We start from the raw sequence: 15,996 nt of genomic DNA on the forward strand, positions 1-15,996 counted from the left end.
AATAATTCAAAGAAATTTCGTAGGGAAATTTCCGTCATTATGGCGCGCGAAACAAGGACAAACATGGCCTATTTAAGTTATTATTTATGTGGAAATGGACTTTAATTCGTTTTAAATAGAATCCAATTAAATTGGGAGCTTTGTAAGTGGGCAATTACCAATATAAATCGATGAAATATTGATTCAGTTCAGTCAAATTCGCAGTCCTCTAAGGACAGCTGCGAATGTATCCTTTTCTATTATTTCTGTTGAATGCCAGAGAGTGTAAAAGCAACACAACAGCAAAATTCGACTAAGCAAATATCTATAAGTAAACAGACAGCCGCTTTTTCACGCCATACTTATAAAATTTATGCATGGTTATTTGTATGAGCCATTCGGATTATGCTTCCACTGTCCTCCTTACAGGATTCCCTTTCACAACACTCTCTGCTCGGCTGGGTTCTCTCTGTGTGTTCAGCAATCGCTGACAAATGAGCCACAGGCTAAGTAACAACTTTCTTCGTCATTACGTTCAAATTGTTTCTGGGCGCATCAGAATTTCTCACAACATGTAAAAAAATAAAAGAGAAACACGCAAAAACTGCGGACGACAGCAAACAGAAGATTAAACACTCTAACTGTGTGAATAATGTGCTGGCGAAAAGTGAAAAAATGTAAATTTAATAGGCTGAAAAATTTAATATTTGTAATTTTTTAAAAACGAATATAGTTGGTGGTTATGTGGAAAGAATTTAGTTAATAAGATCAACTTCACTTTAAAAATAATGTGGTGTCAAACAGCGAAATAAAGTTAATTGAAAGTGTCAAATAAAGTGAAACGTTTTACAACAAAGACACAGTTTTCTTCAAGTGTAATTACTTAATAAATAATATATCTTTAACTCATTGAATAATTTAGTGTCTAACAGCAAAGAAAAATATCTTGTTTAATAAGCTTGACAAGGCACGACATATAGCTAGAAGTGAAAATAGGTTTTCCTTATGTATAAATAGTTAGTTTTTAGTTAAATTAACTATGAAAATAATGTGCTGGCATATAGTGAAAGAAAGTTAATTTAAGAAAAGAGTGCAACTTTTAGAAATAAGACATAGTTTTCTTGAACAGTCATTAACAGTTTGTTAATTAGACCAATTCAACCATATGAATAATGTAGTGTCTTGATGTGTCAAACAACCAAAAAAATGTAGTTAAATATGTAAGGACAAGTGTAACTTGTAGCTAGTTTTAAATAGAAGTGAATAGAGCTTTTCTTTATGCAGAAATTGTTGGTTTGTTGGCTCGACTTAGCTATATAATTAATGTAAAGAAACAAAGTACAACTTTTTGGTAATTTAATATATAAAATGTGAATAAAATGTTTCTGACTAAAAAACAGTGAAAAAAGTCAATTTTTAATGCTGTACAAATTTAATTTTTAGCTAGTTTTTAAATGAAATAAATAGAACCATTTTTTATCTAGAAATATTTAAAAAATAAACTATAATATAAAGTATATTTTTGAAATGTTGATTTTATAATAAACTAACCACTTTAGTTGAAAATGTCAAACAAAGTGCAATTTGTTTAATTGATTAATAAAATAGTTAGTTAATTTCAATATTCTATAAATATTATGCCAAGCAAAAAATTGTAGTTAATTTTATAAATAACAGATAACTTTGCTCAATAACTCTGCTACTAAAAGGTATTACTAAAAAGTTTGTATACTCTTTTTGCAGTGTATATAAAAATGTGCAGCCTACGCAATCCTTGGAATCGAGGCGCAGCCACTTGTTCCGCACTTAGGCGTCGGTTTCCGGCTGAGGCAGCCACGCCTACTTAGCGCCTCTTGTTCAGCATCACTCTCATCGCATCTCAGTCGCAATCTCACATTCCCCATCCTCCCCCTCTGAGTGCGCGTTTTAAATGTAGTTATTTTTGGTAGGCGGCCTTCTCCAGTGCTTCAGCCTTCTCCCTTTGGACTTCATACCGCGCGCTGTCTGCCAAACATTTGCAATTCTAATTGCAAACAGATGCCCGTTTAATTTAAAAAAATACTCAAGCCCCCCTCCACCCTCGCCACACGTCCGAGGGGCCGTTGGTTTGTAATATTTTTGCTCGAATGCCATTTCCTTTTTGGTGCGTATTAACGCGTTTTTCTGGTTTTATTTTCGTATTGGTAACAAAAACAGGAAGAACTCGCGTGATAACTCAGTTAAGCCGAAGCACATATACACTGCAAATGCACAAATTAATTGCTTGCGATTCGTGTGTTGTACAACAACAGGGAAGCGATTGAAAGTAATCACGATTCGCGTTTCGCATTTCGCGATTTGCGATTCTCGACTTGAGATTACAGTTTAAATTTAGCAAAAATTTGTTGTGTGTTGTGAGCACTTCTTCAGGTTTTATGATGCAATCTTTTGGCTTGATGAGCATTTGTCAAATACTTTTTATTTCGCACTGGTCACTGGCTACAAAACGGCATAAAGTATTTAATTTACTGATAAATATTTTTATGCCACAATAAATACAATTTTCATGGCGCACTTGACGACAACGTCGACGTCGGGCTGTGGCCATAAAAAATGTGTGGCCAAAAACCAAACGAGGAATGTAACCAAAATGCGCTGCGTTCGCAGCCATTTGCACTTGTATCCTGCGGTCATTACAATGTGCTCTTTGCATATGCCCAGCAGCAGCTTCTGCTTAAGGAGAGTTCAGTGAACTCGTAAAATGTTTTTGGCCAAAAAAGAAAAGAGCAGTGAAAGCGAGCCATTGGCAAACTATGCAGCCAGCGGGCTCATTAAATTGCAGCTAATAAACTGAATGGTAATTACCGAGCAACACTTTGGCTGTCATCCAATATAACAATAGCAATAACAATATTAATATCAATAGTTAATCAAGTGGTTGTTCGCTTTTGTCTTGCTGCTGCAGTTTGAACTCAAATCCAGCAACTGCACTCACAAAGTCACACACAGTTGCTGGGCAGAGCTCGCTCTCAATAAGTGAGTTAGTCATAAGTGGCACTTTGATGGGGAGCATTCGCTGACGTCAGCGACACGCACTTGGCCACGCCCCCATCAAGTGTGGGCGGACACAACGCTGGGGCAAGCTTTGACAAATTAAGTGAAATGGCAGGCAGCATGTGCTGCTCTGGCTGTTCTGGCTGCTCCTCTTAACCCCCGACGACCTGTAGGAGATGCTTAACCTCAAGTTAACGACACGCTGCTCAATAATGCGAACGGAAGTGCGGCAAGCGCCATTTTTCAATTTGTACGCGCGCGCCGGAAATGACAAAGCAGTCGAGCAGTCAGAGAGGGCAGCGACTAATGGCAAAGCATAGCAATGCAATATTAAGTATACGCGCATACCAATCACATATACATACTATATATGTACATACATAAAGACGAAGTGTGCCATGGGAGCTTATTGCATTGCATCCCATATGGATGCGGATCAGGCGAAACACACTGCTACTGCTTCTGTCTGTGTGTGTTTGTGTGAAATTTGATAAGTTTGAAGGTCAGGCAAATGTGAAATGAACGCACATTAGGGCCAGCTATATTCGGGAGATAGATATTCAAACAGTCATGCTGATATTTACACACACAAACACATACAAAAATGTGTTTTTATGTTTATGTTTTTGTTGTGTATCGAAGCAATTAAAGTGTCTTTAGCGTCGGGTGTCACGAGCCACCCGCCCAATAACCGTGCATGCTGTTGACTTTTTTCTCTGCTTCTCTTTTTTTGTTTTCAATTTCCACGCAATCGTAAAACAATAGCGTTTGCTATCTCTCAGCTATATATGGTTGGTCTATCTATCCTCTATGCTTTATTGTGTGTGTGTTAGTGTTTGAATTCTCATGGCAAACAAATAAACAAACAGCAAACAGCAGACAGCAGCAGCAGCGACAGCAACAGCAGCTGCCGAGTTTCCCGACCCGCAGCCAATGGCCACACACGCCCCCGCCCCCGCTTGGCCCACGCTGCAGGACAGCGGCGATAAAATGCCTGCCTGCGGGGCCAATGCCTTATCAATGCCAACGCACGCTAAATACTTAGAAAAGGGATGCCATTTCATTCATCAGTTGCTGCCAAGATGTAACAGCGACGGGGCCAACGCGACGTATGCGCAACTTAAAGTGAAATTTCGCGTTAAAAAGCAGCGGGCGCTGCTGCCTTTATCTGGCAGCCCAGGAGAAGGCTCAGCAAGTGCAGACCAAACGCACATTAGTTGAACGACCAAGAATAATACTCACTAGTTGTGTATGCCCAGCGAGGTGTGCTTGAAAAGTAGCCAGCAAATAAATGATAATAAAGTGCAAAACTTTTTGTACACAACTCGCTTTGTTCTAGCATTGTTTGAGTGCCAAACAGTCGCAGTAACTGTAACTGTAACTGTAACGCACAGTCTGTGACATAGAGGGGAGGGGGAGGTGAGGTGAAACAGGGCAAAGAGAACACACATAAATAAGCGCTAGTGGCAAGTGGCAAATGGCAAATGGCAACTAGAGCGAGCAAATATCCTTGACTTGCATCAAAACGATGCTGCGCTTAGCTCTGGAGTTCAACTGGAATTTTAGGTATGAAACTGTAACTGAAATTGAAAATAGCAAAGCATGGAAAATTCTTGACAGTTCCCTGGCGCTCTGGCATTTTCCATGAATAACAATCAAGGGCGAAAACTAACTTAACTTTCAAACACAATCAATAGACACCCCGAAAAAAATAAATATATGTTATATATATAGTATATATAGTATACTCGAATTAAATCACAGCGCAACAGTCGCTGAGGAGAAGGAGTCACGACAAAGGCCAAAAATAGTTTCGATAGCCATAAACTAATTGCCATTGAAAGGACTATTACCAAGAACATCAAGAACATGGCCATGAACGGCGGCAATTTGGCCGTGGGATATGTCAATTTTTTTTTGGGGGCTTCCACAAAACCAATTTTCTACCCCATCACCTTTAGCCGAGAGTCGAGAGACCGAGAGAGCCATTGGTTGCTACCACCGCCACTTGGTGGCTTCAATTGAAAAACAAGCTTTTGGTTTTATGGCGCTTTGTTCGCCAAGTGTTTTGTAGTCCCAAATAATGTTGTTGTTGTTACTGGTTCCACACGAGCGCTGCGCTGGCATGCGAACTAGTTAGATTAATTTAGCCAGAGCCAGAGCCAGAGCTAGAGAGAGAGTCACAAATACAATTACGAAGTCATTTCAATTTATTTAGCGTATGGCACCCCAAGCCAGCAAAAAAGCCGCAACAATGAGAGTGCCACAAACATGGCTGGGGTTAGCTTAGAAGCTAAGAAGCTGCAAAGTGAGAGCTGAGAGCTGAGAACTGAGAACTGAGATGGAGCTGCTGTCGGGCGTTGGCATCTACATAGCTCATTAAAGCCGCGCAGAGTGATCAAAATCAATTTAGCTGTCTGTCTTTAATTTATTATTTTTATTTTTGTATTTCGGCTTTATTTTAGCCAACACTGCGATTTGTCAAAGTAGCTTCGCAAGCCCACTAACTCGACCATTATTGAACGATAAATTGATTAGATATGCGTGTGTGTCTTCAAATATTATACGCACACTCGCATTACGCATACGCAGTGTGTGCTTGTGTGTGTGTGTGATGACAACTTTCTTGAGTTTTTAGCTGGCTGGCAGTGATGCTTATTGCTGCCTCGAATTGCCATTTCAATGTTAATTTTATTAGGGTGTCAGCTATAAATTGCCTTCAATCTTAAATACCATAAAAAACGTTACACTCTCCACACACACACACATCGATATATACACATAGTGTAAGACGCAGCTACTTTACACATTCTTATTGTAGTCGCAGTCGCATTTCGTGTGGAGCAGGCCAAAGCGCTCAATTTCCATTATCATCAACAGCTTTGAACCTTATTCAAATCTCGTCTAAATTATACCAAAAATACTTCACGAAACACACACACAGACATCTGAGCTTACACTCACACAGACACAGAGACAGAGACAGAGAGACAGGCAGTCAGGCGCTTACACACACGCCCACAAGTTATTCATCAAACTGCCGCTCGACACTCGACATCAACAAGCTCGACATGTAAGCAGTTGGGATTTGCTCGTAACCATAAACCGTTTGAGATTTACATGCAGGCCGCCGCCTGTTTGTGGTCGCATTTGTTGTTGTTTTAGTTGTTGTTTCAGCTGCTGCTTTTGCTTTTGCTTTTGCTCTGGGGGGCAGCTGCGCTGTCCATGAAACTGACTCCCAGCTTTGCCTGCCATATTGATAACCACTTTAACTCCAGCTCCTTGTGGCTTCGTCCAAACTTTGGGCCGCTTCATTTGTCTTTCTACTTGACAAAGTTTTTAAACAATTATGCCCCGAAAAACAAAGATGGCCACTAGCCACTGGCCAATTTGGCTTTATTGTGCCACTCTACACAACAAACAGTCAGCGTCAGCATCAGCTTTAGTCTTAGTTTCAGTCACAGTCTCAGTCTCAGCCCTTGCCTTGACTCATGGCTTGATGGCTGATGGCCATCGTCAACATCGTTAAAGTCGCATTTTTAAGCCAAATGTGGCAGTTAGCTGCCTTGTTGTGTCATTTGCGGACATTGAACCACAACTTGGCAGAATACCAACACACACACATACAGTACACTCGAGTGACCAACACAAAGGAAAACAGACAAGGGAAAAGGAAAAAGGGACAGCGGCGAGGTCCAAAAACATAACCAATATGGTGTGCACATAATGAATTTATCAAATTAATCAAAATGGCGCTGCTGAGAGAGCGAGCATCCAAACACACCGGAAGTCCTTGCTCCTGCCACTCTTTTTATACCCGCAACCAATTGGGTAGAAGGGTATTATAATAAGTGCAATTTTAAAACTAGAGTCGATTTTTGCTACATACAATAATAACTGCAGTCTTTATGAATACTGAAAATTTATCTACGATAAGATAGCAATCTAGTATATTTTGTACACATACATTTGGTATATTGTAGTATTTTTTGTGTATTGATTTGGTATATGTTCTGAGTAATAAAGCAATACTTTGCTTTTCTTTGAATATGTGTAGCGGGTATCTCACAGTCGAGCACACTCGGCTGTAGTTTTTTTTCTTGTTATATGTGCGCCTTATTGTGTCATGTCTGCTCTGTCGAGTTGAGTTGTGTTGCGTTGTGTGCATAATACAATTAAGCGTCTCTGGCGTCATTTGTGCAAAAATGGAGATTTAATAAAGCCATTTGCCTGACGGCCCTTGAACTGTAGCAGCTTCTGTGATAATCGCCAGTTAGGCAACATCACAGATAACGTCTAGGGTTGCCAAGCATATACTGTCGGTCTTCTTAATAACTTATGTGATTATTATTCAACAGACCAAATATAATTATCATACATATTGGAGTCATGGGATCAGCTTCAACCAGCTTCTCTTCAGTTGTTGTTCATTTTGTGGTAGCTCGCTTCATTGTTCAAAACTTATGATATTACCAGCTGGTATTAGCTGAAATTGTATGCACGTTTTCATACTCATAAAATGTTATTGCATATTAGTCTCGCATTGGCAGCACTTTGATAGCTCTGAATGCCTTAGAACAAGGCCGGAAAGTAGTGTTGAAATCAGGACTCAATGAGTCGCTAGGCGTATAGAAATTGTGGCAATAAAACGGGCTTCAAATTAATTTAAAAGTTATGGTAAATTATGCGCTATTATGAGATAACAACTTTTTAAGTAAATAACTACGAAGATGCTTTCAAGTTTTTTATTTATTCGCTGACAGTTTTCTGAAATAGTTTTATGGATTGTAATTAAAAAGCTAAAAGATTGTTCACAAATCTTTTAACAGATCGAATATAAGTGAATATGATTTGAAAAACTTATCAATTATTTATCAATTTTCCAGCAAAGTAATCAAAAGTAAATCATATAAATCAGGTAGAAAGGAAAACACTCATAAATCAGAGGAGTAAAGTTTTCAAATTTTGTTGATATTGCTTTAAGCTCTGTATACTCATTAAGATATTATTGATTAATTAGAAGCAGAGACAAAAAAAAATTATTAAACAAATAATTATTAATTAACAATAATACGAGTTCTTTTATATTTTTTTCAGTAAGTAAACAGAACAAAGTCACTGCAATTAGGATTTGTTTGCACTTTAACTGATTAGAAATACTTTCAATGACAATTAATGCTTGGAAAAGTATATAAAATATTGCTAAAGTAGTTATAAGCAAATTGTATTAATCACGAAGAAAAGAAAAGTACTCAAAAAGTAACGAACATATCGTTTCCAAATTTAAAATATAAAGTGATAGTCAGACAAACCTAACCATACCATAGAATTTGAAGTTCATTTAAACTTTTCAATCGCAAGTTCTTACATATTTGTTTAATAAGGAAACTGCTTAAAGCACTGCAATTATCATCGACCTCTACAAGTGACTTGACAACTCTGGCACAGTAGTTATTGCTTGGGTGGTGGAAGTATGTTTACCACTTACCAAGGGGGAGAGAGTTGAAGAAGAGTGTTAATCGCATTGGTCGGATGTTTTAATGTTATGTAAATGACAGCGCCTAATGAACTTTCCATTCATTATCGTTAGTTAGTTAGCCAGTTGGCTGCCCTGGTCAATGGCCAGTTAGTTCCTGTCGCAAGCGACATCCCCGCACATCCCCTCACAACCCTCACAGGACATCACAGCACTTCATACACCACACCACAAAGCACTGTCAAGGGCTATTGCTACTTAAATGCTAATCCCAGACACTTTTGCTACTTCAGACACAACGTAATCCAATTGGACGGCATCCACCCGAACCCGAAAGCAGGACCACCGCAAAGCTCTACTGATTGATTTGTTTAATGTCGCTGCGGGCAACAGGATTTGGAGCGGAAACTGGGAGCTGTTAGCTGTTAGCGACACCGTAAATTTGAGAAGCCGTTGGGCAACTTAATTTCATTAGCGCATATTTAAGAACCGGGCAATTACGACGTGACTGCCTCGCTGACGCTGACGCTGAGGCTGACTGAAGGCCTGAAGGCTTGGTACGAGTTTGGCCAATTAAACAGCAGGCGACGATTGCCCCGAAAATCGGAAAATCGTTTTGCGCTCGCACTTAGCGAGTTAGTTTTTCCGTTGCGTTGATGCGATAATGTGCCAAATGTTGCGTATTTGATTCCCTCCTTGGCGCCCTTGACACAGGACGACGACATTGTTGAGCGGCAGCCTCGGCGTCGCTGGTCCGTCACAAGCTGTGGCCAGACGCAGGACCAGGATTGGCTCAGGCAAACTGCTGCCGCCGTTGCTGCTGCTATTGATCTCTGCTGCTGCCACAACAACAACAACAACAACTACAGAACCGACAACAACTACAATAACTACTCAGCCTACAAGCCAGGATGCAACAGCAACAGGGGCGACGACGCAGCACGTTGAGCTATCCCGTGGCGCTGCTCGTGGCGGCCATGGCGCGTACAACCCAACTAATAGTATTCCAACCGACATCGACAACATCGAGCAGTCGAACGGTAATGATAGCTCCAGCTCCGATCCAACCAGCAACAACAGCAACAACAACAACACCAACAACATCCAGTCGAATGCAACTTACAGCGACGAGGACGCTGAGCAGATGCTGCCACAGATTCCGTCGTATATACGCACAACCGCCATGTTCTTCTGCATAATCATCATGCTGCTGGGCGTCATCGGCAATGTGATGGTAAGTCCTAATTATAAATAGCATAGAGAGCCGTTATAAATTAGTATCAATTTGTCGAGATAAACAGATTAGAAAAGCCACGGCAATTTTTCTTTAAACTGCTCAGCAAAAATTAGCGAAAATGTATTAAGTAAGCTGATCCGTATAAGTAGAGGAGTATATTCCTAATCTGCGTTAACATTCTAATCTATTTGCTCTTCTATGTGAACAACTAGACTTTAAAGCACCTCAAATTGTCCCTTTTTTTCTTACAATAAATTAGAATTTGAAAATACGATTCTGTATTGATAAGGTTATTAAAAATATATAATTCAATAGCAGCTTCTCTAAATAAGATATGTGTTTATCTCGAAGTCGGGGAAATTTTATTATAGATTTCGAATTTGTCTCTAATAAAAATTCATACAATTCCAGACGATTAAATACCTAAAACAACAACCGTTATTTTAAGTTAGGATCTGACTGCAATTTCACATAATTCCAATTTAGATTTTAGACCACATAAAGGTGATTAAAGTAGTCTGAAATCCTTATTGCCATTGAAATTATATGCAACTGATATTTCTTAAAAGAAATTACAAACATCATTTCCAAGTTAGGATCTATAAAAATAATCAACAATAATAAGGAAAAAATGTTCCAAAATTTAAAGGTTTTACAAAAAAAATATAATAATGAGAACATTGGGTGCAACTTTTTTGCTTCATTATTTCTAAGAAAAACCCTATAAGAGTATCTCAGAGTCGAGTACTCAACTGTAGTTTAATCATTTTGTAATGGCAATTTCATAATTGCAAATATGTTAATTTCGACAGGTGCCCATTGTCATAGTGAAGACAAAGGATATGCGCAACTCGACCAACATCTTTCTTACCAATCTCAGTATTGCCGATCTGCTTGTTCTGCTCGTCTGCACGCCCACCGTGCTCGTCGAGGTCAACACACGTCCCGAGACCTGGGTGCTTGGCCACGAGATGTGTAAGTGCCTGCCGAGTGAAGTTAATTAACATTTTGTGTGCCTCCAATTACAATTACATTTATACTCCTGCTTCACCTTCCTCCTCTCTGTCCCACAGGCAAAGCTGTGCCATTTGTGGAGCTGACGGTGGCTCACGCCAGCGTCTTAACCATATTGGCCATCTCATTCGAGCGCTACTATGCCATCTGTGAGCCACTGAAGGCCGGCTATGTCTGCACCAAGGCGCGTGCGATTCTCATCTGTGTGCTGGCCTGGGGCATCGCTGCGCTCTTTACGAGGTAAGCTCCACCACATTTGTCTGGACAGTGCAATGAACTTGTCTTCTCTGTCTGCTCTCTCTCTCTCTCTCTCTATCTGTGCTTAAAGTAGACTTGAATTAAATTATAATATTCGTATTACACGTAGTCGATATCCTTTGCATGCTCTTGGTTGTGGTTCAAACACACACACTATCTCTATCTCTTATACACATATTTCTACTGTCTCTCTCTCTGTCTTTTAATTAGTTAGTTATGTATTCTATTAGAACATTGATTTAATGGTTGATTCCATTTGCCCATTCTCACTTTCATTCTCGTTTTTAGCCTGTATTTATGCAGCAAAGCATTAAGTTGCCTGCTCATTAATTATAAATGTCAATCGTCGTCGTTTTTAATGATTTGTATTTTGTTTTCCATTTCTTCCACCAAATATCTTTGTTGCTGCCTATTTTTGTCATTGTTTTTGTTTTGTTTTGTTTTTGGCCTTTGTTTGGCATCGACTTCTCCATTTACATGCTAAACATTGGCAGTTAGTGTTACACGCAAACACACCCACACATTCAAACAGACATCGAACACACTCTCTGTCTATCCTGCACTCTACATCTCTCTTCCACGTTCTATTTCCACTGTTTACTCTTTTTGGTTTCTTCACGTTGTCTTTCGGCTCAGCCTCGCTGCCTCAACTTCCGGCTCAACGACCCACTGTCCATTGTCCATTTCCATGTTCATGTCCATGTCCTAGCTGTCGTTATCAGCGTCCTGTCATCTTTAATAAGCAGCAATGTCCGCTATCATGGAATTTCATTTCATTGACACTTTCTTATTGTATATATACATATATATATATCGTATATATATATGTATGTCTAAGGACGGTCAGCGACCCTTTTTTAATTTTGCAAATCTTGCTGCGCTCATAACAATGAAATAAACACAACATTTCTCTCTCCAAAAAAGTGCGCACAGTGGGAGAGTGGCACATTTTGCCATTTGGTTTTTTGGGGCAGGGCAGAACGCTCTCCTGGCTGCGGCTGTTGCCTATTAATTATGCTACCAAAGAAGCTGCCACAAGGCCGCACAAGTTGCGCGTAAGCATTTTAAAAGCACGCCTACGGCTAACATAGAGCAGCTAAGCGCACCGCCCACTTTATCTTGCTGCTCTCTCAAGGCACATACATAATTCAGAGTCATCCAAGTGGCAGCCACACACAGACACACAGACACACGGCTAGCGACAGCCTGTTGCCCAGCAGCTCCCATGTTTGATCTGCGAGCTCATCTGCTATTCCTACTTCTACGCATCTCGTATCTCTCTCAGTATTCTGGCTATCGCACCATCTACTCTTTCTCGCTTCATCCATAGTGTATAAATTCCCGACTCGCCATCAACGTTACAATGCTTCTTGCTTCTCTCTCTCTCTCCCTCTTTCTCCCCATCTTTAGCCCCATACTGTGGGTGGCTGAGTACAAACTGGTCGAGTATATCGATGGATCATCGGTGCCAGTTTGCCTCACCCAGGCAATTGGTGTATCCACCGTTGGTTTCTTTCTGATGACCATATCCGTGTTCTTCGTGCTGCCATTTCTAATACTGGTTGTCCTCTATGGCATCATTGCGCGCAACCTCATCTCCAATCAGGGTCCCATGCTGCGCGCCCGTCCCACCAAGCCGGAGCTCAGTCTGAAGGCCCGCAAGCAGGTGGTCCTCATGCTGGGCGCCGTTGTGCTCTCATTTTTCGTCTGCCTGCTGCCATTTCGTGTGCTCACACTCTGGATCATATTGAGCACGGATCAGACGCTGCACGACATTGGCCTCGCCCGCTATTACAGTCTGCTCTACTTTTGCCGCATCATGCTGTACCTCAACTCGGCCATGAATCCCATACTCTACAACCTGATGTCAACCAAGTTTCGCAAGGGTTTCGCTCGCCTCTGTCACGATGCTGGTCGCTTCCTGCTCAAGCTGCTTACTCTGGGTCGCAGTGCACGCAGTCCGCATGAGCTGCACGGACGCAGTGGCACCATGTCGACTGGCACGGGAACGAATACGAACTCATCGAATGCTACGGCAGCAACCAACTCGAGCATTTTGTCCCGTAGCTCGAATCGAAGAACCAGCGAAGATATCAGTCGCACACGCCTGAAGATTGAGCTGCATATTCCGTGTGGCAGTGATCAGGAGGCCATGGCCATGCTGCAGAACTCGACGATGCGCAGTAAGAGGCGGGAGAGCGACAGCAGATTGTTGACCAACAAGAATCCGCATCCGCGGCGTCACAAGCAACAAATCAGCTTCGACGACGCCGCTGTGGGCGGAACTGCCAAGGAAGCTGTAAATCTGGCCTAAGAAAAGAGGTGGCGAAGGCGCAACCAAATGAAGCATCGGCGCAAAAGAAAAATGGACCATAACCCGTTTACACTTACGCTTCAATTCGCAAGGAATTTGACGCAAGCAGCAGCAGCAGCAGCAGGAGTAGGAGTTGACAGTCGTCTGATCCTGGCCACGCCTATACAAATTGCGTTTTGAGCGAGTTTTTGGCAAGCATAATCGATTCCCTTACGGCCGTTGACAGCTCGAGCTTTGCCCTTTTCATGATCCTGGTCCATCGGTTGCTGCTGCTGCTGTTGCTGTTGCTTGCGTCTTGGACATTTCCGCACAAAAAACAATCAATTTTTCGGGCTATTAAACTCGAATGAAAGTGCCAAAGATAAATAACAGCAACGACAGCCAAAGCACTACAACAACTACAACTGGAAACAGCCGTACAGAACTATTGGAAACGTGTTCGGGGGCGGGGAGACGGGACGATGGGCCACGAACGCCATTAAGCGGCGGGCGCATGTAAAGCATGGCAAATGGAAATGGCTTAATATGCGTTTGGGCAACGACTTGGGAGCCCATCAAGACGGCGGATAAACATGATTTAGGTGTATTGAAATACATAGTTTCAGTTCATTTGGGGCCGCTGCCCACCCATGCTTTTACTTTTACTCTTTTCGAGTCGAGTTTGTCGGCCATTTCAGCTCCATTCCAAGATGCCAGCTATTATATGAGCGGCTATAACAAAACTGTTGCCTACTTTGCGGCGGCGCTAATAAAACGAACAATGCACAAGCCGCATGTACATACATTCACACACATACATTCACATGCATTAGTTGAGATGCCATATAAAAAGTGTTGCCTACTTTGCGGCGGCACAAACAAAGTAAACAATGCACAATTATACGCACTTACACACACACATACCAATGCGAAAATATGTATTATACCGCCACACACACACACATACACAACAAATAAATATGTACTTACGCCCATAAGGGCGCCATAATCTTTATAAGTTAATAAAGTTTTGTATTGCAACTCGTGTCGAAGCCTAAGCAAACGAGATGTGCTTGGTGATTTGGTATTTATCATTCGAATATATAGCTGGTAAGCAATTGTAAATATGTATTGATAGCTTAATCGTTTAATTCAATTGTTTTCCCATCAGCATTTCTTTTTTTAGCTACTTTGTGTACAAAGTTTAGTGACGTAGCTTAATCATCAAATCGTGTACATACTTAAGTTTCGTCTACAATAGTTCGCCATTTTGTGTATGAAAAGTAGAACAGACATTTCCGTTTCCGTTCCAGCTCTTTGATTAAGTTGAGTGGTATTCAATCGGAATTTACTGTAGATCCATTTTTTCTTTTTATTACGGTTTGTTGTTCCCAACGAGTTTTAAAGTTTGCAGACAATTGAAAACAATAGCAAACTATGTTAACGTTATATTATTATGATTATTGTGTACTTACTCATCCAACTCTATGCATAACTTTTGCAGTCCCATCATTGCCATATCCAGCTACAGCGTGGAGCCCTATGGCGACGGCACCGATGCTCCGGTCTGTGCCACAGCTGCCGATGGCTTCTGGCCCATCTGCTATTTTGTGGGCAGCATCACAGTCTTCTTTATTGTGCCCTTTGGCATCTTGGTGCTGCTGTATGCGGCCATTGCCTACAAACTCTTGCGTCCCAACAGTGCATTCCACAGGCCAACATCGCCGCAGCCACAGCAATCCGCCATCACAGCAGCAACGGCCACAGCAGCCGCGGTGGCAGCATCAACGGTCAGCACCAAGGGCAACAGCCATCAGCAGAGCAATGGCATGCGAAAGCATCGTAAGCAGGTCATCTTCATGCTCGTCGCTGTCGTCTCCAGCTTCTTTGTCTGCCTGCTACCCTTTCGAGCCTTCACACTCTGGGTGATCACGGCCAGCGCAGAGGATGTGGAACGTCTGGGCATTGCCGGTTACTACAATCTGCTCTACTTCTCCCGCTTCATGTTGTACCTCAACTCGGCCATGAATCCCATTCTGTACAACTTGATGTCGTCGAAGTTTCGCAGCGGTTTCTGGCGTTTGCTATTAAGTTGCCTGGGCCAGCATACGCATCATCATCATCGTCATCATCACCATCACGCCCAGGCTATTGGACGCAGTCTGCGGCAGACAACACGCCGCCAGGACTTTGAAGGCGAGGCAGGAGCAGCGACGGCAGGCTCGAACAATACCCAGCGAGCTCGTCGCACGCTGCGTCGCGAAGCAACGTTTCTAATCAATTCCATCTCAACGTCATCGGGCACCGAGCGCAACACTTCCTCCACGTGGCGCAGCAACAGTCTTTCCACCTCGGTGGGATTATCGGATAGAGAGCGGGAGCGTGATCGTGGAGGACTTGGTGCAGCTATAATTGGCACAACAGCGGCCACAGTTACTACTGCCTGTTTGCAGGAGCGTCGAGCCAGCAAGATCTAAGCATTTAGTTGAATTCAAGCATATTAGTCCATAGTCATAGTTTATAGTGGAACATTTTGTTGTCAAGACTGAAGTACCTCAGAAGAAGTCAATAAACGCTAGTAAAATCCGTTTTTGAAACCAAAGTTGATGTCTTCGTTTTTGAAGAACGTGATTTAGATATCTTGCTTTATGTTCATGAAATTTTTATTAAACGTCTCTCATCATTACCATCAAAATTACACTAATT

The 15,996-nt window shown here is 41.7% G+C and overlaps 1 protein-coding gene across 2 annotated transcripts; it reads left to right on the forward strand.

Moving 5' to 3' along the window:
- The first annotated feature begins 9,198 nt into the window (after positions 1 to 9,198).
- Positions 9,199 to 15,878, forward strand: LOC117574211 (growth hormone secretagogue receptor type 1). 2 transcript variants are annotated; one of them, XM_034257916.2, is made up of 4 exons: positions 9,199 to 9,722; positions 10,538 to 10,700; positions 10,799 to 10,979; positions 14,795 to 15,878. In XM_034257916.2, the coding sequence occupies exons 1-4, from the start codon at positions 9,633 to 9,635 to the stop codon at positions 15,765 to 15,767; spliced, it is 1,407 nt and encodes a 468-aa protein (XP_034113807.2). In that variant the 5' UTR covers positions 9,199 to 9,632; the 3' UTR covers positions 15,768 to 15,878. The 2 variants fall into 2 exon arrangements, with proteins under 2 accessions (XP_034113807.2, XP_034113808.2); XM_034257917.2 differs by lacking the exon at positions 14,795 to 15,878 and adding an exon at positions 12,408 to 14,331.
- The last annotated feature ends 118 nt before the right edge of the window (positions 15,879 to 15,996 follow it).

This window comes from Drosophila albomicans, chromosome 2R (genome assembly GCF_009650485.2).
Source record: "Drosophila albomicans strain 15112-1751.03 chromosome 2R, ASM965048v2, whole genome shotgun sequence".
Taxonomy (NCBI): Eukaryota; Metazoa; Arthropoda; class Insecta; order Diptera; family Drosophilidae; genus Drosophila; species Drosophila albomicans.